This window comes from Hippopotamus amphibius, chromosome 6 (assembly GCF_030028045.1).
Source record: "Hippopotamus amphibius kiboko isolate mHipAmp2 chromosome 6, mHipAmp2.hap2, whole genome shotgun sequence".
Classification (NCBI taxonomy): Eukaryota; Metazoa; Chordata; class Mammalia; order Artiodactyla; family Hippopotamidae; genus Hippopotamus; species Hippopotamus amphibius.
The window spans coordinates 54362427-54389220 of NC_080191.1; the positions used below are offsets into that span (position 1 = coordinate 54362427).

The 26794-nt window shown below is 41.7% G+C and overlaps 1 protein-coding gene across 3 annotated transcripts in view; it reads left to right on the forward strand.

Moving 5' to 3' along the window:
* The window catches only part of PLEKHG1 (pleckstrin homology and RhoGEF domain containing G1), a 239976-nt gene that overhangs the window by 128305 nt on the left and 84877 nt on the right, over nt 1-26794 (forward strand). For 2 of the 3 annotated variants that reach the window (XM_057738124.1, XM_057738122.1), the window contains one exon: nt 18869-19374. In XM_057738124.1, coding sequence (XP_057594107.1) covers nt 18967-19374 — 408 coding nt within the window. In that variant the 5' untranslated portion in view covers nt 18869-18966. Of the gene's footprint in view, nt 1-10274; nt 10410-18868; nt 19375-26794 lie in introns of those variants that run through there. The other variant, XM_057738123.1, reaches the window with a different exon arrangement.

Below are 26794 nucleotides of genomic sequence, written 5' to 3' on the forward strand. Positions count from 1 at the left end.
GCTCTGCCCAGTGTCTGGAGGGGGAGAAAGAAAAGCCCAGAAGAGAGAGGCTGATGCGTGCAGATTAGAAGGTGGGTTACCCCAGAGTAGAGAAGGAAACGAGAAGATTTTTTAATAAGGAGGCAGAGTTACAGTAAACATAGTTATTAATTGTGGTATGCAAGAGTATATTTGCAAATAAGATTAACCAGAGAAAAATCTAGGTCGAGTGGTCACCGTGGGCCTAATGCCAAGAACACCAGCCGTCTACGCTTTCGGGAAGCAAAACGATCTGGATGATCTCTTCTGTCTGCCTGGTTTCCCCCAGCTAACTTAGCCTTCAGATGTCAGTTCACACACCCCTCCCACAGGGAAGCTTCCCTGACCACCCCAAACCTGGCCTGGTCCCCCGAACATGTTTTCACAGCCCCCCATGCCTTCTCTGCAGAGTCTGCACCTTGTGTGGAATTAATCACTTGTTCGTGCAATCGCTCAGTGTCTGTCTCCCTGGTCACACTCTGTGCCCTTTGAGGACAGAGTGTTGTTACTGCATCTAAAAATCTGATCTAAGAGGAGCGGGGAGAACATTTTTTTCCCAGAGGCCGTTCTCCAAAAGGGGTGTCTTTTCAGTATTTTTTGCAGTGGTAAGTAGGCATGAGGATTGTTGAGATTCTGAAAACATTTTGGTGGAAGCTGCAGGAAAACAAGATCTTGAGATGCATGAAGAAGGTGGTCCAGGGGCAGTGCCATGTTCAGCACTTCCGTGCTCCCCACAGCCCAAGGGGCACCTCCCCCTACCACCCCCTTGAACCCTGCCTCCAGGCATCACTTAGGGCAGTTACTCAACAAATGTTTTTTTAAGGACTTTTATTGAAATATAATTGACATACAATAAACTGCAGGTATTTAAAGTGTACAATTTGATATTTTTCCTTATTAGTATTGTATATATGGCAATCCCAATCTCCCAATTCATCCCCTGAATAAATATTTTTTAATGTGTATTTATTTATTTATTTGGCTGTGTTGGGTCTTAGTTAGCAGCACGTGTGATCTTCTTTGGGTCATGTGGGCTCTTCATTGCAGCTCGGGCTTCTCTCTAGCTGTGGCGCGGCCTCTAGAGTGCCCGCGCTCAGTAGTTGCAGTGCATGGGCTTGGCTGCCCCAAGGCATGTGGGATCTTAGTTACCTGACCAGGGATGGAGCCCTCATCCCCTGCGTTGGAAGGCAAATTCTTAGCCACTGGACCATCAGGGAAGTCCCACTCAATAAATATTTGAATGAAGGGACAGGTATGAATGGAAGACCTGATAGCACCTCAAATAATTAACGAACTTCAAAATGGAGGTGAGGTGTGATCTGAATTGTGTTTTCCTATAGTAGTCCTTGAAGAACTTCAGCTCAGTGTGAGAAGACTTTAAAGATTAGATTACTTTAAATCTAATAAAGATTAGCTTGCCCAAAGTGTGATGAACTAGCTGAGCAGGGATCGAATGTCTGGTCACAGTCTCCAAGCAGAGACCAGCCATGCTTGGTGAGCTCTTGTAAGTGATCATTCAAACACCAAATAAGGATTTAGATCAGAAAACCTCAAAGTATTTTCCAATATTGAAATACTGTTATGGTGGGATTTTAGTCTAGCTATCCTCCACTCACAAATAAACTCCATAAAGGCAGGGGTTGATACCCATTTTCTTCACTGCTGTATCTTTAGTGCTTCTATAGTACCTGGCACATACTAGTTGTCCAATAAATATTTGTTGAGTTAACAAATACATCAGTAGATATCAAATTCAAATATGTCTCTGGCATAGAATAGATTTTAATTATTTATTTCATTGACCTGAATCAAGCAGCCAGTAAATCAAAAAGGGCTAAATTTGGGCAGTATACCACCTAGTGAAAAGCTGTGGTCAAACATGAGGACTAAGCAAGTGAAAGCAGACTGTTATCAGCTTTTCAGACCAGAGAGTCTGGAGTCAGTATGAAATTGTATCAGCTGGGGACCTGGCAAGAAACTGGATTCGCTCGGCTGGTTCTAGCGGAGAGTTTAATGAGCGGGCAGCTTCGCTGAAAGTGGTGTGGCCATGGGAGTCAGGAAGGAATGTGTGGCACCCAGAGACTGTAGCAACGGCGCGAAGCCTAACCACTGTGCTTGGGGACAACCCACAGGGACCCTGGACGGCCAAGAGGACAACATGGAGTTAGGTGAGCCCAGTGAGAGCTGGAGCCATGGAGGCCGGGCTGCCTCGGGTGTAGCTGCTGCGAAACCCCAGATCCCTCATTGGCCAGGGGGCAGGCAGAAAAGCCCTTATTTCCTTCTCCTCCTGCCTCATAATATGGTGTGTCCCATTAGCCAAACGCAACCAGAAGCCACCCAGCAGGGAGCAGGGTGTGTGGAGAAGGATGGGGGTGGGGAAGTGTCGGCACATGGGGAATCGCCTTCACGTAATTTTTTAATTTGATTTTTAAATTTTATATATGTTATTTCTTCTACTTTAACTGCACAAATAATACCTGTTCCTTAAAGAAAAGGTAGAGACTAGATCCCAGTGGGTAGTGGGGGAGCTTCCCCTGTCATCCCATCTTTCCTGCAGCTTATGGGGATGTTTTGGCTTTTTCTCCTTCTTTCTCGCCTTCTCTCTCTTCTTTTTCTTTCCTCTACTTATAAAGGATTTGAAAATTTTTATTCAGAATAAACCAAAATAAATTTGGTGCCACTTGTTTCTTAGCCTAATTAAGATTAACCCTGTAGCCTAACAGACAGCCCTATTTCCTTTCCTTTGTTCTGTTAACATAAACAAGTTACTTCATGTCCCTCTGTGGGAACTGGGAATTAGGCAAGTGTTTAGACACACAAAAACTCTCAGCAAGCTTGGCTCTCAGCTTGGATACCAAGTAATTAAACATAAGATGAAAGATGAGTCCAACGGCGCTCGTTCTCTAAGACTGTAAAGGAAATATAAATTCAGGCGGCCTCAGCTTGCTGTTATTGTCAAGGTGAAGTTACTATTTGCTTTCTATATTACTTGAAGGGCAGTTTGAAAACAGAGGGGAGAGACAGTTTAGGAAAACAGAGCAAATGCTCATGGATACAGATCTTGTTACATCTGAGCCGTTGCTTCGTCACATTCGTCATGCTTGTCATTATCTATCTGATGCTTGTGCAGTCCCGCGGGACAAGAGCTTGCAGAAGGCAAAGCCATGTCTATTCATTGAGCCCAGCATGGAACCTAGAGTTAACTAGGTACCCGGTTAGTGAGCGTGAGTTAGTGGTCGCCGCTCTTAGTTAAAGTAGAGAGAAGGTGTGGAGGGAGACGGTCAGCAGGTCGTTCCTGCGTTTGCCAGAGCTCTGAAAAGCAGAGACCGGGACGCGTGGCAACAGACGGGTGTTTAAGACTGTTGTAATACCATAACTAAGGCAGCCGCCTCATTACGTTCTTGGGTTTAAAAAAGAACCTACAAAATAATAAATCCCTTAGAGAGGAATAGATTCTGCTTTCCTAGGGTGGGATCTCTATTTGGCCTTTTACAAATTTCTGCCGGAATGGGGTTGTTCTTGAGAATGGGTTCAGGAGGCCAAATGAATAGAAGCTCCAACCACCCCACTTCAGTTCTAGAAATTAGATAGCCTCTCCCTGGGATGAACCCATTTACTCTCAAGTCATACACCTAGAGGTTCAGCTGTCAGCCACTGTGATTTTTTGTTTTTTAAGAACTTTTATTGAGGTACAGTTAACAGACAATAAACTGCATATATTTAGAGTGTACAATTTGGTATCCTAATCTCCCAATTCATTCCCCCCCAACCCTCCCCACTTTCCCCACTTGGTGTCCATACATTTGTTCTCTACATCTGTGTCTCTATTTCTGCCTTGCAAACGGGTCAATTTGTACCATTTTTCTATAGTCCGCATATATGTGTTAATATACGATATTTGTTTTTCTCTTTCTGACTCACTTCACTCTGTATGACAGTCTCTAAGTCCATCCATGTCTCTACAAATGTCCCAGTTTCACTGCTTTTTACAGCTGAGTAATATTCCATTGTATGTATGTACCACATCTTTTTTATCCATTCATCTGTCGACGTCAGCCACTGTGATATTGAAGGTAGCTTTGAGATTGGGGAAAGACGACTGATGGTAGTGATTCTAAAGAATGGCAGTTGCTGGAGGGAAGATTCAGAAAGAGCTCAGAGACTGATTCATAGCCGCTCCGGGCAGCTTGTCTATGTCTCCTCTGCAAGCTTACATCCTCACCGCTGCTACTTTTGAGAACTGTCTCTCTGAACCCACCATCTTGGAGTCTACAGGATGGGGGTGCAGCTGGAGATGGCGAGCTGAGCCCTCCCCATCACCCCATGCTCCTGGAGCTGTGCGGGAAAGGCTGGCCAAGGGGGCTGTCTCTTTCCTCAGCCAGGACGTGAAATGGTTTTGCAAGCTCGCGTAAGGGTTATGAACCTCCATGGTTGTCACTCTGAAACTATAATAGAGTCTTGTTTTAATTATTATTTTGGAAAATACTGCTGCAGGATTTCAAAAGAGTCTCCAAGCCCCTTCTACAAGTTCAAGTACATTTTTTTAAAGAGCGTTTTCAAAAGTATAGATTGCGTTGAATGCCTTTAGTTATGAATGGATTAGATGTGTGTTATCTCCCGGAGAAAAATGTGTCTGGAAACAGACTGCATTCTTAGAGGGATAATTAGTTCATTGTGCTTAGCACAGCGAGTCCTCCCATGGTGTCCTTAAAGATGGGACTGATCTAAGTATTGAAAGCAAAAGACTATTTGTAACATATTGCTTGCTTGATATCTAAAAATTGTTCAGTTCAAAAATAACTAAGACTTGATTTCATCATCTCTGGACAATAAAGACCAAACAATCCTAATAAAAGGACAGAGTGAAAAACAGAGCTAACGATTATCACAGAGACAAGAAGTGAGCCCACGGAGGAACTCCTCAAACAGCACGACTTTAGCAAACAATTCTAATAAAAGGACAGAGTGAAAAACAGAGCTAACAATTATCACAGAGACAAGAAGTGAGCCCACGGAGGAACTCCTCAAACAGCACGACTTTAGAGTCCCCAGGATGTGTGCCCTTCCAGGCCATCTCGGTTGGTTTTCATGGCAGACTGGTATATAATGGAGAAGTTAAATCCTGACTTGGTTGGCAAGGTAAGGGTGAGTCGGGGAAAAAGTGTTGTGAATTTGTGTGTTTGTTTTCTAAAGTTTTCTAAAGTTCTTAACATTATGCCTCCATACTGACATTTTTGTGCAATAGGGGATGAGGAATTATATTTTAAGGTGGATAATTTGAGTACTGGTAACTATTGATTATTTATTGTTTGGTTTCCCTAGTTGGATTCAATACTCCAGGAGTAACAGGAAATAACACTCCTTTCATTTAATATCTCCTAGACTTGAGGGCTTCTGTCTGCCTTAAACCTATGTCTTTTGCTGAGAGTAAACACTTCGTAAATTTGTGAAGACAAAGTCACTTATCATTAAAATTATTTCACTTTGAAAATAGTCCTTGAGAAAGAGAAAAAACAGATGAGCTCTTTTGTTTGTTTAACAAAGTATACAGTGTGGTTTATACAACAATAGCAAGGCAGTTTATAGCTGGTGACATTAGCTGGGTTGAGTGTAGTCTGGAATAGTCTATATAGATTTTTAATAAACAAAGACTGCAGTGCAGAAGGGTGTTAGTACATGATATTTCACTTTCAGGAGGAAGGTCACTGTGTCCTCCTATGGGGCATCAAGGGGATGTGTGACACCTCCTGGCGTACAACTGACTTTAATGTTTAGCAAATTTATTCTTTGGCATGTGCTTAGAAAATGTAATCTCATGCCTTTTTCTTTCAAAGAAAAAAGTTCTAACACACTAAAAAAAAATTGAGTGTTTTGTCAGTGGCCTGTGCATTAGAAAATAGTGGATTTTACCATTTGTCTTAGGAAATGTGTCACAGTGGCAATATCTTAAATCACAAAATAAACAGGTCCCCCTTCCTCTGGCCTTTAAATTGTTACGCTCCATATATAAAATATTAGTTGTGACTTGGAATACCCCTTATAACTTCTAGCACCTTTGCATCTGAAAATGTAAGATGCCTGTCTGAATCTGCCTTTCCCAATATGGATGATGTGAAGCAAAATCTTTCCTTGAATCTGAAAAACGTATGCATGCCTTTGCCCTCCTTCCTTTCCCCAGGCTGCTCTTTCATCCTTCATTGCGCAGCCTCCTGGAGCTGTTGCCTGGCTGCACAGTCAGCAAAGTCTGTCCATTAGGTCAGATCCTGCTCAGCCCCCAGAGCTGCGTGTTATCTGTGCTTCCTCCCTGCGGCTCCCAGCCCTGCCACACAGCCCCAGTCCTGCCTCCTTCCTGAAAGGCCCGTGTGGATCCTCGGAGGGATACTCAGGCTGATGACAACACCGCGGCAGTGACTCCGTAACCCTTCCTGGGGCTGTCAGAGCTGCAACTGACCACTCTTACCCTAAACCAGAAACAAGCGGTTTCTCATAGTGGACTTGCAGGCCCCATGGCAGATTCTGGGAAGAGATGTTTTTAAATGGCAGGGCTTTCCGCTCTTCCTCCAGTTAGGCTGCAAGACTGGCCAGCAGTTGACTGGCTGGCTGGCTGGTGTCCTGCTGGCTGCAGGCATGTCCTGTGGGTGCTGCTCTTCTACCCCTGGTCCCCAGGCTTGACAAGGATACCGTGAATAGCTCCCGTGCTTCCTGTAGCCGGTGTTGGAGGGAATTCACAAAAGCCGCGTTCCAGTGAGCGTGTCTTTTCCACCTAACAAGGCATATATGTGCATTTATCTGTGGCCAATCTCACTATCATTTAGAAAGAGATTTTGCTGAGCAAAAACAATCTTTATACCTCCCGTTAATATTGGCAAATAAAAATTATGCAGCCAGAAGTGGCACAGATACTAGTATTCGTGCCTTTTACACGTCATGGGATTAATTTTGCTGCATGCACGGAAGTCCAGTGGCAAGACAGCAGGACACCTGCAAGACCTGCTGATGACCCCATGTAACCGGCGTGGGGGTGAGATGGGAAGGCCTGGAGAGCAAAGCCATTGCAGAGCTGAAGTGAGGTGATCAGTGGCCTGAAGAAAACACTGAAGAGCTCCGCTGCTCTCTGGTAGGAAAGAACCTTGAATGCTGCTCAAAAAATGTAACTTTCTCCTCCCTTTCTTGTCCTCTCTGCTCTTGTGTGTCTCTGTCCTCCCTCCTGGGCCCTGCACACTGCTTATCTGTTAATTCACCCAGCAACAAAATCTTTCCGATGCTCAAGTCTCTTCTATAAAACAGCATAGTATTTGCAAATAACCTGCACCCATCCTCCTGTCTACTTTAAATCATCTCTAGATTATGTATAATACCTAATACAATATAAATGCTTTGTGAATAATTATAAACACAATGTAAATGTTATGAAGTTGCCAGTGCACAGCACATTCAAGTTTTGTTTTTTGGAACTTTCTGGAAATATTTCTTTTGGAATATTTTCCATCTGTAGTTGGTTGAATCCATGAATGTGGCACCTGCAGATACAGAGGACCAACTGTACTTGGTGCTGGGATAAATATAAAGACAGTGTGTGTGTGTGTGCGCATGCGCATGTGCGTGCACACAGGTGTGTTCCGGGCTCTGCAAAAGCTTAAAATTTTAAAAAACCTAGATTCAGAATTCTATGAACCCCCCATGTTTGTGGATGCAATATAGGGTGGTTCCTTGAAAGTTACATGAAAGGTCTTTATTCATACAAGGTAATGATTTTGCAAAAGCAGGAATCACAGGTGAACAAATCACTGACTCATGGGACATATATGGCCTGTGCTGTCACTTCAGAGCTGTCCCTCAAGCTAAGTCAGTTGTCCAATGTAGAAGTTATAGACTTCCCAGTAGCTACACTCAAAGTAGCTTTGCTGTTTTTGTTCACTTGTAATATACACAACTTTTCTCAGAAATGACTTTTTAAAAATACGTTTCTTGGGGACTTCCTAGGTGGTGCAGTGGGTAAGAATCCGCCTGCCAATGCAGGGGACACAGGTTCGATCCCTGCCCCAGGAAGATACCACATGCCTCGGAGCAACTAAGCCCGTGCACCACAACTATTGAGCCTGCGCTCTAGAGCCCACGTGCCACAACTACTGAAGCCCACGTGCCTAGAGTCTGTGCTCTGCAATAAGAGAGGCCACCACAGTGAGAAGGCCGCACACCACAACGAAGCGTAGCCGCTGCTTGCTGCAACTAGAGAAAGCCCATGTGCAGCAACAAAGACCCAACACAGCCAATTAAAAAAAAAAAAAAAAAAAGTTTCTTGGCCAAAAAAAAATCCAAGTACATTAAAACTTTATTGGAAGATAAAGGAGTTAACTTGTCATCTGCAGATATGCACAGAAAACAAATGAGTCAAGAAGAAGCCAAGAGGGACTTCCCTGCTGGTCTAGTGGTTAGGACTCCTTGCTTCTGCTGCTGGAGGTGTGGGTTTGATTCCTGGTCGGGGAACTAAGATCCCACATGCCACATGATATGGCCAAAGGGAAAAAAAAGCAGCCGCAGCAGCAGCCAAGAGCCTCTGCATATAGCACCCCATCACAGAATTTAGGTCTTTGTGTCTTCCACATGAATATCAAATCTATAGCATAGGAAGGTTCCCTGCTCCCCCAGCTAATAATCCAGGGTAGGAGAGAGACAATTAGAAAATAAATATAAGACCATGTGACACTCTGTAAACAGTCACTTAAATGGAAAGAGTAGTGGGCAGGAGCGGTTGTGGAAGATTAGGTGTGGCTCATGAGATCTGAGCTGACTCTTAGTTAAGCAGAAATGGAGGACTTGGACACAGGTATGGGGGGGTGTCATTTTGGGGAGCAAGAGATCGCTGTGGAGGACAGAATAGAGGTTTAAGAGAGTCCCCACAGCCCAGGGAGGGCCCTTCCTCTCAAACTGCCTTTTCAGCATCAGTGACTTAGTGATTTCCATCAGTGAATTTTGTGGGAGAGAAATCATTCCAACAAGTTGTCTTCTGAACTGACTGATACATTTCCATCAAAATGGCCCACTGAAGTAGCCCTGTATATGTTCAGCCTTATTTGAAAGGAAATAGGCATTAAAACAAATTATCCTATTATGTTGTTAGTTTAAAATCACTTAATAGGCATAATAGAAATAGCTATATTGAAGATGATCAGCTAATGTTATTTTCCGTAACCACAAGTGAATGCTTTAAAGGGAACTTCTATTTAAAGGATTTTGATCTTCTGAAATAGTTTAGTTTTTGGTATCTGTACGTGGGCATAATCTATACTTTGAGTTTTAGCTCCACAGCGCAGTGGTATCAGTTTTCAAGAACATTTTTGTACTCCTGAAGACCTTCATCTAAAGAACTCAGTCTCTTTCTCAAATATGAACCTTTCGAATCTTGATATAAAAATAAATATAGCATATTAAGAAAGACAAGTAGCCTTAAGGGAATGGAAACCCAAAATAATTTGAAGTTCTCTCCTGCCGAAGTGTGGGAGTTAGATCCTTCTGTCTTTACTACTTAGTATTTATGAATATAAAATCACAGAACTAAGCTGTTTTTCTAAGAAATGTCTGTAAGTTTACATTTTAGGCATTTGTCTTCAGATAGATTTTTCAATACTGTTTTTAAAACACTCAGGCTTAAGAGTATCCCTAACTTCACTTACTTCAAACTGCATTAATTATCTCATTAAAGGAAACTTCCTTCAGCTGTGCGTTATTTCTGCCCCACCCCCATCCCCAAACATCACTTTAAAACTTATGTGAGAGTTGTGTCCATTTCCTTTGAAACAGACTTAAAATTTGGGACGTGAACTTGAAAATATGAGAGCGCCGAGACCTTGCCGCTTTTGTGGAGTTTAATGAGAACGGTGGCCTGAGCCAGGAAGGTAGAGCCCAAGCAGCTGTAGGCGAGTGTGGGTTGTATTTGATGTTCACAAAGGAATGGCAGTCAAGGGGTGTTGCTCAGCGAAGTGTGCATTTTCAAGTTACCCACAGTGGTGTCTATTGTCCTGTTTCTCAATTGAATGATGTCATGTTTCATTTAAGGCTCTTAGTGATGCTGAAGTCTGTGGTCTGCACACCAGGGGGAAAAAGGCAGGGAGAAAGTTGCCAATCAGGTTTTTGTAAAGCCTTTGTGTGTTGGGTTTTGAGAGATAAAAGCTGACTCATGCAATATTTCTACGGAAGGAGCTGCACAGACTAGTAAAGGCTTCTGGTTTTACCTGACTGAGCTCCCAGTGAGGTCACTGCATCAGCTGAAGGCAGACGATGTGGCTCAGCCTGGGTAGAGCCCAGGTAGGAGCAAATGTGGATGTGCCTGGGGAACCGATGCCCGACACCCTCGGTCCTGCCTCCTGGAGCAGCGGAACCCGTCCGCCACGGTGAGAAACTGTCGCGGGGGTTTTCTCCACCACACTGCGCAGGGCCAGCAGCTTGCCTGGATATATTACAGTTGTTCTGTTACTAATGCGAGGCACTGAAAAGAGTTCTCCAACAATGGAATTAGTCTAGAAGGTGATTTTTTTATTCCTCCACCTGAACTGCAGTCTGTCTCCAGTGGTGTTTGCCTTGTTTTGCTTTGGATTTGATCTTCCCTTAAAGTTAGGTTGAAATAATCTAGACAGCTGATGTTGGTGACTCTGGGGAGAAAACTAAAACCCTAAGTGTTCGTGCAGCGACTGCTGAGTATTTTCATGTGCTTTCTTTATGAGGCTCACGCAGGTTAAGCTAGGAGAACAAAATAAATGTTTGCAAATTTTGTGCTTAGCAACTCTAGTGTTGAAATGTAGTCTGAGTCTAGTGGTAACCAAAGTTGATTAAGTAAATGCAGTTTCCATGTTGAGTGTTTATTGGTAGGAAATTCTTTTGTTAGGAGGAATAATTGGAGAGAAAAAGGCATGGATTGTAGTCAGTGCTGTTGCACGTTGGAATCTGATTTTTATTTTGTCTTTTAATTATTTTAATTTAGTGTTACTAATATATTTGGGAGAGGATGTATATATTTGAGAGAGGATGTATATATTTGGCATTCCTTTTCACTAATCATATTGAACATGAAATTATTTTCATTTAAAATATTTAAATATTTGATACCTACTGAGGATGTGATTTTTTATTTCTTTAAATAACTTTTTCTGATTATAAAAGTGATACACTTATTGAGGAGAAGTGATATTTACAGGTAAATATCAAAGGAAAAAAAATCATCCGTTCTCCTGTTTGGTAACACCGATGACAGTATTTTATTCTACATCCTTTCGATCTTTTTCTAATGTGGATAATAAGTAGTATTTTAAATTATAAATTGGGATCACAGTGGACCTATGTTTTATAAAACACCCATTTTACTCAACTGTGTGTTATGACCATTTTCTACACCCTTAAGGATTTGAAAGGTCAGGACATTTAATAGTTTTACATTGTACTTTATTCACTCAGATCTCTATTGTTAGGCACTCTGTATTCTCTTCCTCTTTTTTTCTCTGAGAAAATGTTTAGCGTACTTTATGGATGGTTTATTTTCTCAGAGTGCTATTGTTAGCTACTTGGATTTCTCCTCTTCTTCCTCCTCCTTTTTCTCTAAGAAATGTTATTTAGCCTAATCCTCCCTCTCAAGTGCGCAGAGATGTTTTTGGAACTGAGTGTGCTGTGCGTGTGTATGCAGCTATCATTGTGTCGTTACTGCCTTGAGACTGATATTTCCACACGAACAAGAAGGAAGCCGGAGCATAGATTATGATTTAATCTAAATTAAAAATAGAGGTTTTTTTAGCCTTTGGCAAAATCAGTGATGTATATTTCATCATCCAAGACCTGGCATTAGGAGAATGTAGAAGAAAGTTGCTCTTTTGTGGTTACTGCTTGTCCTGTGATTCCAGCTGGGAATGGGCCATGCAGATGTGGCATCCAGTGACTTGGTATTTATTTCAGAGTAGGAGCTGCATCCCCATGGTTGGATGGGACCTGAGGAAGTCATCTAGTCCCGCTGCCTCACTTACGCATGAGGAAATCAGAGACTCAAAGATCGCAATACAAACCTCCATGGTACAGAGCCAGGGCAGAAATGCAAATCCTCTAAAGGAGAGACTGTTATGTCATAACTTGGTTTCTGGCTGGTTCGCTGAGCTCTTTCTGTACACACAGTTGGGCACATAGTCATTCATTCACACACACACACACACACACACGCTATAAGCACATTGGTATCGTGCACTTTATACAAGTAGCTTATGTTTAGCGCATCATTTCCTGATCTCTAAGCTCTTTTTCCACCCTATTCTATGAATTAAAGCCAAGTATAAGAAATAGTGGACTAGAAATCAGAAACCATAGTCTCCGATTCACAGTTCAGCCTCGAGCATGATGTTACCTAACCTCTGTATCTTTTTTCCCATCTATAAAATGTCCTAAAAGTAATGACACATGTGAATGAACCGTGAGGCTTTGGGGGGTGGGGGTTGTTTTGTTTTGTTTTGTTTTTTAAGGATACTTTTGATAGAGCATTAAAGCACTGGCATATCATGGGAAGGCAGATCTGTTATAATAGAGGCTGTTCGGGTTATCTCTTGCTGCATTACAAATCACTCCAGAACCTAGTGGTTTGGAACAACACCAATCGTTTCTAATCTCTCCAGGTTTCTGTGAGTCAGGAGTTCAGGAGAGGCTCTGCCAGATGGTTCTGGCTCAGGGTCTCACAATGCGTGTCGTGCCGTCAGACATGACAGGGCTGGGGTCATCTCGGAGGCTGCTCTCTCCTAAGTCTGGTGCCTGAGCTGAAAACACTCAGACAGCAGGGGCCAGATCAGTCTGGGTCCCTACAGCTTCTCTCTGCGTATCAATGTGGTCTCACTACGTGGTTTCTCCAGCACATCAGCTTCAGGATAACCAGACTTTTTAGCGTGACCCAGCTATTGCAAGGTCCTTCTGTCTTCAGGCTCTGCCCTACTCTAGGGCGTTGGTGTCGTCTTCATGGTTCAGGCAAGGTCCCTGCCATATCTGGGTCCCAGTGGGAGGGGGAAGGATGTGGAGGAACAACGTCTGATGCTTGAGAAATGGACCCCCAGAGGAACACATTATCTTTTCTACTGGTGAGACCTTGACTGCGTGGCCACATCTAATGGCAGAGAGGCTGGGAAGTGTGCTCAGCTGAAACTCTATTCACTAAAGAAGAAGGGGGAGTGGGTTTGGGTGGACAACTACCAGCCCCTTGAAAGTGACAGCAACCCACAGTGTAGGTTTAACCCCACCGCATAATCACCTTCACCTGCCTCACTAAGTCACCTCCAAAAAGCAGAGAGTAAAAGTAAAAACAGCTGCATATTCATAAAGTGCCGAAGGGAATTCCTTTAGGTCCTCTTTTAACCAAACTGGCATGCCTGTGACCTCAGATGCAGAAATTCTGGAGTCACCATTTAGCTAAGGCAATTTAGCTAGTATATTAGCTGCGTTAGTTAGCAATATCTAACTCAATCCCCACTCAACTGGAGGAGCCATTATACCGCTTAGTTTTCACAGATTAGAAAGGAATCACTTAGTAAAGTAGCTGAATATTTAGTATCAGACTCTACAGCGCGAAGAAATCTTTGATTCTCTTTCAACCCCTCGCCTCTTGTTTGAACAAGAGCATTTCTGCAAAGCAGTTTTTCCCATCCTTGATCTTCTTGTCCAGATTTTTGCTTTACTGACTCTTCGATGGTAACAAGGTTTTTTTTTTTAATTATTTTGGAAAGTTTTAAAATTTACAGAATATTTGCCAAGATAGTTTGGAGTTTCCAAGTTTCCTTTCATCCAGCTTCCCCCAATGTTAACATCTTGCTTTACCAGAGTACACTGGTCAAAACTAAGAAATGAACATGGTAAGAAGATATTTTTTCCTTCTTCATTACCAAACAGCTACAAATAAGAACGAAAATCATGTTCCATGGGTTGAACACTCTGAGCATCAAAGAACATGTGTAATTGTAGCCCTGAACCTACCATTAATACATGCATCATGTTGATATTTTAGAAAACCAAGAGATAGAAATTCACGTTGATATCTGGTAGCTTTTATTCATTGAGCCCTTCATTTTTAACTCAGAGATGTATAGAGGATTCCTTACATACGTGGTGTTGTCTTTGAAATATATAAATGAGTATTTTTTTATAACTTTGACTCTTACAAGTTTACTTGTTTTTTAAATCATGAAGTCACTTTACAACTTGGAGGCTCTCCCAAAGCCTGGCTCTGTATTAAATGAACATTGCTGGCTGATAGAATAACTTCTTGCTGATACTTTAGTCTCTCTCTTTCTTCCTCTTTATAGGCAGTATAATAAGGAATTACGTAATTTTAGTTATTCACTGGTCCTGAGCAATACACATTCTCTTGCTGTCCATGACGGTCCTGCCAAGGAACTCCGATTAGGTATTTGAAGTCTAGAATAGCAATGAGTGGAATTTGGACATCCTGATCACTCCTCCCCTGCTGTGCATATAGTTCTGCCTGGCCTTGGAAAGCTCTCCTCGGGGGTTGCGACAGGGAGTGGTCAGCTGTGACCCCATCAGTCTCCCTTTCAACTTGTAAACATGGTCAGAGAAGCCTGGACTTTTCCTGCCAATGAAAGTTCTACTTCACCCCTAAATCAGCCTCAGAGGCAAGTTAGAGCCAAGAAGTGCTACTTTTGATTCTGGCAGTGACATTCCAAAGGAGGGCAATTAAAATAGTGAACATTTGAAAAGCAAACAAAGAAAAACCAAGGAATTCAAACTCTTTCACCTAGAAAAACATTAGAGAGCCTTGTCGTGAAGTAAAATATGTGCAAGTTATCTACATGGGAGCTATATAGCCGTATTGTTCTTTTTACTGGGGATGGCACGAGAAGGAATGTTTTTGATTTGATGGATTTGGGGCTACAGTATTCCTAGTTGTAAGAATCAAGGCCCCTCTACACGTGCTTCCACCACCACCACCACTTCCAGGTTTACCAAGGCTCAGAAGGACCAAGACGCTCAAGGCGGGAAAATCAGCTTATTTTAGGGTGTTCAGTAGACTGTTGCTACATTATTAGTCCTGTGTTTGAGATTTGGTAAGAGAAAGAGCGAGATTTTGAAAAGGAAGGCAAAGCAAAGTAGCAAATTACCCAAATGTTAACACAGCCACCAACATCTTTCACTCAAGGCAGAGGATAAAGCTTTCTTGCCCTACAGTTTTCTCTCTGGGTGTTTCCGTTTATCACGGGAAACCAGCTACCCCAACATCCAGTACCCAGCGCTTGTCTCCCAGTTTTCGCCAACTCATAACAATGTTGTATATTAATGAATGGAGTAAAAAAAGATAAACTTCAAATTGTATGCACCTCTTCATTCACTATTGTTGGAACAGAAGTATAAGGAAACAAGTTTAAATCTTATAGAATAATAGAATTATCTAGAAGATTTCCAGATGAGCACTGTCCAACTGAAATACAGTGCAGGGCATGTATATATTTGTAATTTTCTAGTAGCCACATTTTAAAAAGTAAGATAAAACCTGTGAAAATAATTTTAAGATCTTTTATCTAACCCACTATTCCACAATATGATGTCAACATGTAATTTATATAAAAATTATTAGTGAAGTATTTTATATATTTTTGTTTCATGCTACATCTTTGAAAGTTGGCATATATTTTACACCTGTAGCACATCTCAATTTGGATGAGTTGCATTTCAAGCACTCAGTAGTCACATGAAGCTACTGGCTACTGTGTTGAACAATGCAGCTCTAGACATAAATATGAATAATTGATGAATTGTATTAGGAAGAATAAGCCAGACAGGGTGGAAATCAAATTATTTTGAAGGAGGTGAGAACAAGACTAGACAGTTTTTATGAGGTATATTTCCTTACGTGAGAAAACTATAATTATCTTCTAAGCAATGAATCAACATAAAAAATGTTATCCATTAACAAATGCAGTCCCCTATTATATGCCATTATATGACCTAGCTTTAAATGTTTCACTTCTGTCATCGGCAATTTTGGAAAGTGTTTAATTTGGGGCAGAAAGCTTGGCTAAATACTAGAGATACCAAATATCTCAATATTCTGTTTTATAAAATGCCTGGTTGGCAGTCTGAATAGGCTGGACCAGTGGCCTAGAGTACAAGCCCTGGTACTGGAACACACGAAGCCTTCCTTGGAAAGAGGGTCCAGTTCATGCTTGTATATAAGATTCATCCATGAAGGGTTCCCTGTTGACCCGAATTTCATATCCCACTTTTTCCAGCCTTTGAAAGTATAAAAGGCACTATCAGCCCTAGCAGCCCAACATGGCCTTCTCTAAAATGTTTTCTGAAACATCTGGCAATTTTTTGTTCCTCTTTAATCCCTCGGTCTCTTGGCTGGGTAACTTGGAGTGAAAGTAAGTAAAGAAATGAGTCTCTCTCATGTTCATTTTTCACCATCCTGATAATGAACACTTGCCGAGTTATATAACTGTCAAATATGGTTTTCTCTACTGGAGAGGAGGTTGATTCTCCTCTGGTTGGAAAATCACTTGTCCTGGAGACAGTGTATCCAAATCTGTGGGGAGTAGGTTGATCTAGACCTTTCCAGATGCTCTTTCATTTAGAGTAGTATATGCAACTTATGTTTGGTCCTAGCTCATTGTCTCATTGGCCCTTTGCAACCTTAAAGAACCCTTATATACGTCCCAAGTTAGTGCCCATTCCTGAAAGTGACATCAGCCTCATGGTTATGGCTGTGGTGGATGCCGTTGTGTGTCTGCTCCTAATTTGAACTGCCCAGGACTCTCTTAACACCAATCCCAAACACGTGTAAGCATGCTTTGCTGCAAACATACCTAAATGCCTGGCTGCTTCTTGGAGCCTTCCAACACTCAAGTTCAGCACAAGTGCCTTTTAACTACTATAACCAATCCACGTTTTATAGGCCATAAAGTTGTTACAGAGAAAGCAGAAAGAATATTGCAAAAGCTTTAAAAATTTGCGGCAAATATACCATGTGGTAGTGGTTATGCTGGTAATTTACTCATTTCCTCCACATTTTTTAACCATTCCTTCTTGTTGACCCAAGTTATTCATAATGTTAATATTTACAATATAATCTTGTGCTAATATTTGCAATGAATATAAACTATCTAGAAAAAGTCTGAATGTTGAAGGATATAGACTTGATAATTTTTTTAATTAATTTATTTATTTATTTGTTTATTTTTATTTTTGGCCCATTGCTATGCACGGGCTTTCTCCAGTTGTGGCGAGTGGGGGCCACTCCTCATTGCAGTGCACAGGCTTCTCACTGCGGTGGCTTCTCTTGTTGTGGAGCACAGACTCTGGGCTTGCAGGCTTCAGTAGTTGCAGTTCGTGGGCTCAGTAGTTGTGGCTCATGGGCTTAGTTGCTCCACAGCATGTGGGATCTTCCCGGCCCAGGGATCGAACCTGTGTCCCCTGCATTGGCAGGTGGATTCTTAACCACTGAGCCACCAGGGAAGCCCCAATGGGTTTTTTTATATTTTAGAAATATTGGTACCAGCTGTTTGATCATCTTTATTATTGTCAAGCCAAATTCATGTTCCTTTTGAAAAAATAATCATTAATCTATAATCTTGTTGTATTTGTCTTATTATAACCTTCCATACCTAAGTTTCACTCTTTTACTTTTCTAACAAGACCTATAAACATGGATTTCGGTGGATTTTGAAATGAAGCAAGTTTTCATTAATCCAACTCTTTATTATGAGGCATTTTGCGTCTATAAACCTGAGATGGCATTACTAGGGGGATAATGTGTGGATCCTGCCTTACAAATGAAGAAGATTGGAACTTTGTGTGTTTCACCGAAATAGCTTCTGCAAGTTTAAAGTCCATGCAGGGTCTTTTTTTGGATCCAAGATTTAAGTGCTATAGACTTTAAGTAACCTACTGACTTTGCAGATATTCTCCTCTTATTCCCTTTTCTAAATACTGACAGCCCCATTTCTTTAAAAATGGTTCCAGTGTTTATTATTTAATCACATCATCACACTGTCATGTTATCTGACTCTACGTGTGGAATATGTAGTTCATCAAATATACTCTGTAACAGCGTAACTCCATGTATACTGTGGAATGCCAGCTTTCAAGAAAAGATTTAAAGAAATGTGATGGGCCAGTTAAGTTTTAAAGGGGATGTGGGTCTCAGTATTTTGGATTTTCTTGCCCAGTATTAGAAAATTATCGTCCATGCGACACTTTCTTTAATGCTGTGTACAAGTAAAAGTTTAAAATTGTCAGCATCGTTAAGTCAAGCAGTGGTGCTTCACGGTTGGTAGCTTAAAATTTTGTGGAGTTATAGTGGAGTACTTAAAAATCTAGGACAGTGTTTCTCAAAATACTGTAAGAATCATGTAGGATGCATTTTAAATACATAGCATCACCTGTGGTGCTTGTTAAAGCTCTTGATTCCTTGTGCCCTCAGCGCTGAGCTTTGATTTAGTAAATCTGGACTAATCTGCTCTATTAGTCATCCCAGGTGCTCACACTTTGAGGCCATGGATGCAGTACTTCTCAGACTTTAAAGTGCATGCACATGGCATTGGTGTCTTGGTAAAACGCAGACTGAAGTTTGGTAGCTCCATGGTAGCGCCGGAGACTCTGATTCTGATGTATTTCCAAGTGATGCTATAGAAACTCCAACTTTGCAGCTCAATGTCCCACTGGTATCTTTACATTTCCATCTATACCTAACTCACTGCCTTTTTACTTTTGACCATGTAGATTGAGCTCAGTTCTAACCACCTTTAAACCTTCTGTTTGATATGTTTAAAATACTTGCCTACCTTGCTTATCTTGTCCTTTTTCTTTTTAATGTATATAGATGTGCGCCAGTTGCATCTTGAAGTGCCATCAGCTGTAACACAAGCTCCAGATCCTAAAACCACAGCCAGGCCCTCCCACCCCCGAGAACTGAAAGCCATGGAGCTCTCGGACAGCGACCGCCCGGTCAGCTTCGGCTCCACATCATCCTCGGCCTCCTCCCGGGACAGCCATGGTTCCTTCGGCAGCAGAATGACCTTAGTTTCAAACAGCCACTTGGGCTTGTTTCCCCAGGATAAGGAAGCAGGGGCCATAAAGCTGGAGCTGATGCCAGCCAGGCCGTTTTCCAGCAGCGAGCTGCAAAGGGACAGTGCAGCCGGGCAACAGAACGCGGATGAAGGCAGCGAGAGGCAGCCCTGGACCCAGCTCAGAGTGGAAGCCAACGGGGCGACCAAAACAGGGACAGAATCGGCCACCAGCCCCAAGCTGCTCTATGTGGACAGAGTTGTGCAGGAGATTCTGGAGACCGAAAGGACTTACGTGCAAGATTTAAAAAGCATCGTAGAGGTAAGGCAAACTGTTGATTTTTTAAAGTTTGTCCTGCAGGATCAACATGCTTGCAAAATAAAGAGCAAGGCCAGGTGTCGCCTAAGATGCAAGAGTGGTGTGAATGTTTAAGCAAATCGTAAGAGAAATGCTAGGAGCAGCCTCTCTTTGTTGAGATCCTCTCAGTATTTGCACTCATGAATTGATTAGGTGTTAGGACCAAGAATGGTGATACCAGCGTGTACACTAGTGTGTTGTGTTAGTGAATCCTGCCCCAAAGGTCTGAGAGTCCCTGGCAGAGAGTGGAGCAGACAGAGGATGGAGGCTTCCTGACTTGCTGGTGTCAGGTGTGTACTAACTGAGCCGGTCAGGCCATCTTCAGCTTAATCACAATTGTCTCCTGGTGTCTGGAGCTTCCAAAACTTTAGATGCCTGTGTCTCACCACCAGAGATGGATTTCATGTGCCTGGGGTGTGGCCTGGGGGGGGGGGGGAGGAAATTATGGAAGATCCCCAGGTGATTCTTTTGTGCAAACAAGCCAGGCAATTGCTGTTTGATGCTGTTTTCTACATTGGTTGGTATTTGAGAGAAGGTGGTGATGGGTGGAGAAAAACCCTGGGCTTTGTTTTAGGCATTTGCTTTTCTTTTATAGTAAACAAGTTTGCATAGATTCTTTGACTCCCTGCAAATTGAACTCAGCTCAGGTACCAGATCACAGAATCTGGAAATGCAGTTATTAATTTATTGCTGTGGTTTTCCCTGTATTATTTTTCTTTTTTTAAATTTTTATTTTATATTGGAGTATAGTTGATTTATTCAATTAACAATTTGACTTTAATTTAGAGAGAGGTTTTTAAGGATAAAGTAAGAATTACGAGAGCAGTTCAGATGTTAATTCATTCTCAATTAATGATTTAAAATATTAATATTTCAAAGGCAAATTGGTATAAGACTACACTCCCTTTGCTGCCTAGTACAAGCCCAGATTCTTTCATGCATCAGTGCCTACTTCCTGTTTTAGACTTTTAATCTAAAATGTGTTTTGGAATAACGTGGTGGAATATTTGCTGATGAGGACATTTTCCACCAAATACGTACATTCTTATACCTTTAGGGAAAAAAAAATTCTGAGGCACGATTGTGTGTTGAGTTCCACAAATGATCGAACCAGACACTGTCTACTAAAAATAGTTATGACCTAACTTCCCAGTAAAAATAGAAAAATCAATTGATGCTCAACCAAAACAATATGTGATACCAAATGTAGAATAAACCAGGCCAATTGTTTCTTTAATTTCAACAATGATGTCATTTGTACTTGAGAAGAAATACCTGTGAAACTGCCAAAAATTTTGAAACCTCTCAGGAAATTTATGGTTGTCAAACCTTTCTTTGGTCTATCCTTTTTTCTTTCTTTCTTGGAAACTTTACCACTTCATCAAAACTCACTTCACTGACAGAGAAAGCTTTAGTGACTGAGCTGGGATTCCATGAACACTCTTGTTTTTTCTGAGGCTAGTTGACAAACCTTAGATGAGAAGAAAGAAGATATGTATGAAAGAAAACAGAGCAAGATAGAATTTTTTCCCTAAGGAAGTTTTATCAGAAGTTTTATTCCAAGCTGTCCAGATGTTCTTGCCTTTTTTTCCTTATCAGTGAATTACCCATGTTTTATACTAGGGGTTGATGGACTTTTTCTATAAAGGGCCAGATGGTAAATATTTTAGGCTTTCTGGGCCCTAAGCTGTCAGTTCTAACTGCTCAGTTCTGCCACTGTAGCCCAGCAGTAGCCTCAGACACTATATCAATGAAGGGGTGTGGAAGTTCCAGGAAAACTTTAGGGCTGGGTTGGACCCAGGGGCCATGGTTCACCAAGCCCTGTCTATATTAGACTATAAATTTGTGCCTGCATTTCATCAACTGTAAAAAGAGACCAATAAATAATACCTGCCTTATAGGGTTGTTATTATGAGAATTCAATCAGATAATACATAAAAAGCCCATACAACAGTGCCTGGCACGTGGTAAGCAATTAAGTGGAAACTGTCATCATTACGGGCCTCTTCTGAGTTTGCTGGTTGAGAGGGAACATCATTTATAGCTGTGCTATGTCTTACCTGAAGTCTTTCACAAAAATAGATTGGTAATTCATTACAGCAGAAATTTAATTAGGAAAAAGTAATTTTATATTGGTGATGGGACTTCCCTGGTGGCACAGTGGTTAAGAATCCACCTGCCAATGCAGGGGACACGGGTTCCACCCCTGGTCCGGGAAGATCCCACATGCCTCGGAGCGTCTAAGCTCGTGCACCACAACTACTGAGCCCATGTGCTGCAACTCCTGGAGCTCATGCTCCACAAGAGAAGCCAACGCACTGAGAAGCCTGTGCACCGCAACAAAGAGTAGGCCCCGCTCGCCACAACTAGAGAAAGCCTACACACAGCAATGAAGACCAAACACAGTCAAAATAACAATAATAATAATAAATGGGTGATTCCAACATTATTATTTTGAAGGCAATTGGGTTATTTCTAAAGAACCCACGGAAAATCTAGGTGATACATAATTAGGGAGAGGAAAGATGAAGAAGGGTGTTGGGAGGGAGGGTGGTTGGGAGAAATGTCCCAAACGTAGAGGGAGGCACTGGGTTGGAAGATGTAGATGCTGCTTTGTTCCAAAGTCACCAGGATGCTTTGAGTCACATCCCCTCCCCACCTAGGAAAGTGCAGAATCTCTTCAGATCCGAATCGCTCATTGCAGCCTCTTCTTCACACACTTTTGTATGTGACCACCTCTGTTTCTCAAGATCACAATTTTCACAGAATGGTTAGACCCGTTTTCTCTAGTTCTTTCCTTTATGGAGAGTAACCAAAGATTTTCCAGCTTGCAGCAACTTTACCCAATAAAGACGGTTATGAGGGGTATTCTTTTAAAATACAAAATGTCAACTCCTTTAAAAATCTGTTTTCCTTGGTCCATTGCTAACCTGTTCTTATAATTCTGTAGTTGAATTCTCTAATATCCTCGATTTTTCAAGGGCAGAATTTTCAGCTGGGAAAAGGACTACTTAGTAACAACCCACCATAATAAGCTCTCAGTACACAAAGAGACAGAGTATGTTCATTGACGTTCTAAGAAAGAAGGATTTTGGGGGAAAAAAAGTCTAATCATTTATAGAGATAACTGGAAAGTCATTTTTCACTTACGCAATAGCACAAAATTTCGGGCTGTCCTCACTCTACTGAGTTCCCACTAATTAATATCCTTCAATAGTCTCAGTTTAATTTCCCCATAAGTAGTGCATTTTACCTGTAGTATGTCCTATCCATATATAATCCTCACCACTCAGGTTTAGGTTTAGTTCATAGAATTTATAAACAGAAACATTTTTGTGAAAGGTCATAGATATATATATCCTGATGTAAAAGATGTTATCACAGTATGCTTTGATAGCTGAACATGGTACCAAATAACATCAAAGTAGCTTATTTCTGGGAAGAGACCCTGCTGACGTTATCTGGGCAATAGGATTCTCAGATGTTGGTTACAAGGCAAAGAAGGATGTATGTCTTTCTTTCCCTATGTAGGGACATTGTATTAAAATAATCCCAAGTATACTGGTATTTTTTTTCTTCCCCATGCCATTTTGGAATTCAAAAATGAATTCCTAATGCTGTCCAAAAATTTCACTGAGAAATGCTATTGTTTTTATTGCTATTGGTCTTTAGTCCTTGCATCCTCCCCAGACCCTTTTCTCTGTCCCCTGGGCCCCTCCCAATGGCTACTCCATCCTCTGCTCCTTTGCCTGGCATCCTAGTGATTTGCCTTTGTACACTTTACATTTTAGAGAGAGAGAGGTAAGGTCTTGACTATCACCCATACTGAAAGAAACAATAGAGCTGTTATTTCCATTTCTATATATGGCTCCTAATAGCATTCACAGATAAAATGAGATAATAAGTATGAAAGCAAGTTTTAAAAGTTAAAAGTAAAATCGCCAAAGATACAATTTGTGGAGAGAGAGAAATTCATCGCTGGAAAGTAGGAAATAAGGGTTTCTTTCATGTTTAATGGGACCTTAGATTGAGCAGAGACTCTCATGGGTAGAGGGGGTTTCTTTAATCTTTCTAAATAATCTATAAAAGAGCCTTTGACAGGCTCATAAGGCTTGGCCCCAGAGATAGTTCATGGCCTGTTTTAACCTTTTAGGAAAGTTTTTAAATAGTTCATAACATCATATAATACTATGTAGTTAGAAGTCACATCCCTACTACAAAATGGCATCTTTGAAGTATAAGAAATGCTAAATTAAATCATCTTTGGAGATGTTGAGGACGTGTATTTAGTGAGGAAAAAGTGGGTAAAATATTAAAAGTAACGTGAGTTTATTTTTTTCTACCATATTCCAGAAAGCTAAAATACTTTTTCAAGCACCTTTATCCGTACAGTGTGTTAAAAAGTTAAGTGATTATTATAGCCTGTGTAAAATTTAAAGAGCCAAAGCCTTAAGCAATCCTTGTTGAAAGCATTCAGCTTTCAGCATTTCAGCATTGTTCAAAAGCTGTAGTTACACAAGGATTAGACTGTTGATCTCCACCCCCCAACTCTTGTATTTATTGGTCAACACAGACTCTTTGTTTATTGTATGATAGTACAGTGTCAGGGTAGGTGGACGAGAGAAGGATGCTTTCACACGCTTAGTGACATGAAACACACCGAAAGTTCTTCTGCCCGTTGCCATAGCTTAGAGAAGAGGCTGCCCTTAGCACCAGAGGTATTCATTAGTGGAAGGAGAACTCTCTTACACTTGGGAAGCGAGCCTCTCCCAAATCTGTGCACAGTGAATGAAGGAACCCAGTGATCAGGCCCAGGGCATTTGTGCAGTGACTCCACCGTTGACTCTGCCTAGAGACTTAGCTCTTACGCTGGTGAGGTGACTTAGACTTGGATAAAATGGAATCTGAGTGGGCTTTTGTCCTGTGCCACCCCTCAAGGACAACACTGTCGAGCTTGGAGGTGGTTTCTCTTGAAGCCTGGCTTCCTGTGGATTCTGTTGGAGAGAGAAGATGGTTTGATGTGGAAAGGTCTGTTTATGGCTCTGCTACTCTTTTCCCTTGGCTGTGAGAGGATGGCTTTGCATGAGCATTTCCTGGACCAGCTGTAACCACTTAGGATAGTTGACAAGAGGAGGAAGGTTTTGAACCAAGGGAGAAGGCTGTTTTTGCTTTGTTTTGTTTTAATTTATTTATTTTTATTGTTTTATTTCTTGGCTGCATTGGGTCATCATTGCTGTGCATTGGCTTTCTCTAGTTGCGGAGGGAAGGGGCTACTCTTCATTGTGGTGGACAGCCTTCTCAGTGTGGTGCACAACCTTCTCAGTGTGGTGGCTTCCCTTGTTGCAGAGCACAGGCTCTAGGCGCTCAGGCTTCAGTAGTTGTGGCACGTGGCCTCAGTATTTGTGGCTCGTGGGCTCTAGAGCGCAGGCTCAGTAGTTATGCCTAGTGGGCTTTAGAGCACAGGCTCAGTAGTTGTGGCGCACGGGCTTAGTAGCTCCATGGTATGCGGGATCTTCCAGGACCATGGGTTGAACCCGTGTCCCCTGCATTGGAAGGCAGATTCTTAACCGCTGCACCACCAGGGAAGCCCCAAGGGAGAAGGCTATTGAGATGCAGCGAGCTGTCATAGATTTGATTGTCTTTTTATCTGCAGATGTCCTCACTTACTACTTTCCCTCCAGTTTAAATAACATTTATTAAACTGACACTTTTTATGATGTTCATTTAGACTAACATTTTTTGAATACTGAGGAAAATATGTGTTCAATGCTAGAGTGTAGGACTTGGCAGGGATTGTTTTTAACGAAGGCTTGTTATGTGGGTGGATTTAATAAAGAACTTACACTGTAGTACTTGCACAATGTAATGTTCTTTTTCTTTTACCTGGCATTTGAGCACTTTTATTTGAAAGTGTCTCTTTATGTTTCCTTCCAAGGGCTTTTATCATAATAGGAGAATGAGATCTTTCCTAAAACCATTTAAAATCTATGTAATTTGGAAGCAAACCTGTTAAGTAGTTTCATGCTTATGTAGAAGTTATTCCTCAAATAGCACATCTAACGACTGTATGTGAGCCCCCCAAACTTCACTTTGACTCTTGGTTTCCATGCCTTTTTGTTGTTATTTTGCCCCTCCTTCCCTACCCTGCCCCACTCTCCTCTCTTGTCACCTTAACAATGACAGAAACTTCGAAGGTGAGACCATGGTGGTTGTGAGTGGTCATCTCTTCTACTGTTTGCAGCTGCACATGGGAGGGAGGACAGGGATCCGGCCTTTTACGTCTTTTGTCCATTTGGAATGTTCTATTCATACCTTCTGATTTATTGTCAATGAACATCGAGACTAGTTCAAGGTGGGCAGCATTTAGTGTAAGCAAAGTGAGTTGAGGTTTCCAGAGCTGCTGTGCAAAGGTAGCTGTGGGCTGTTCACACAAGTGTGTGTGTACTTATGAATGATGTTAGTTTATTCCCTCCAAATCATTCTGGCCAGATCTTGAGTCAAAACTTAGGAAGATTATTCAAAATAACTATATTGGTCAGATTCTCCCGGGAGTGTGGTAGACAATGAGTATCACCAACGTGAAACCTTAAGCTTTGTGACCATGCCCACCACCTCAATGAATCCGAAAGGCTGTAAACATACTACATAGCTACCACGTCTAAATTTTCTAGATATGTGCCTTAATAACAACAGAAACACTAAAAAATAACATTAACAGCAACTAATATTTCAGTACTTATGGTATTTTAGGCACTGGATTAAGCCCTTATAGCCTCACCCACAGCCCCATCATGTGGGTACTATTATAATTTTCTTATTTTTAGCAAAAGAATATTCCATGTACAAAGAGTGAAGGAACTTATTCAAGGTCTGTAAATGGTTAGTGGTAGAACTGGAAACCAAGTTTCACTCCAAAGCCCCTCTTTTACTATTACACTCTTATTGTAGATCTCCTGTTGGAGTCTAGAAGAGGCGCAAAGATTGTGGTCTCCTTCCTAAGCTCTCCAGAGCAGGGCGTTGCAACAGCAGCACAATAGACATTTGGGGCTGGATAGTTCTTGGCTATAGGGAATAGTCACGTGCATTATAGGATGTTTAGCAGCAAACCTGGCCTCTACCCACTAGATGCCAATAGAACCACCACCATCCCCACTCATGACAACCAAAAATGCCTCTAGACATTGCCAAATAGCCCCTGAGGGACAAAATTCCCTTGGTTGAGAAACACTGTTCTAAAACTTTGGAAGACATAGTGTATAAGGGTAGGCTACGCCACAGTAACAAATAGGCCCAAAATTTAGGGAATTCATACAACAGACGTTTCTCCTTTTACAGTCATGCATGTGTGTATTCAGGCTAATGGGAGCTATGCTCCTCCATGCAG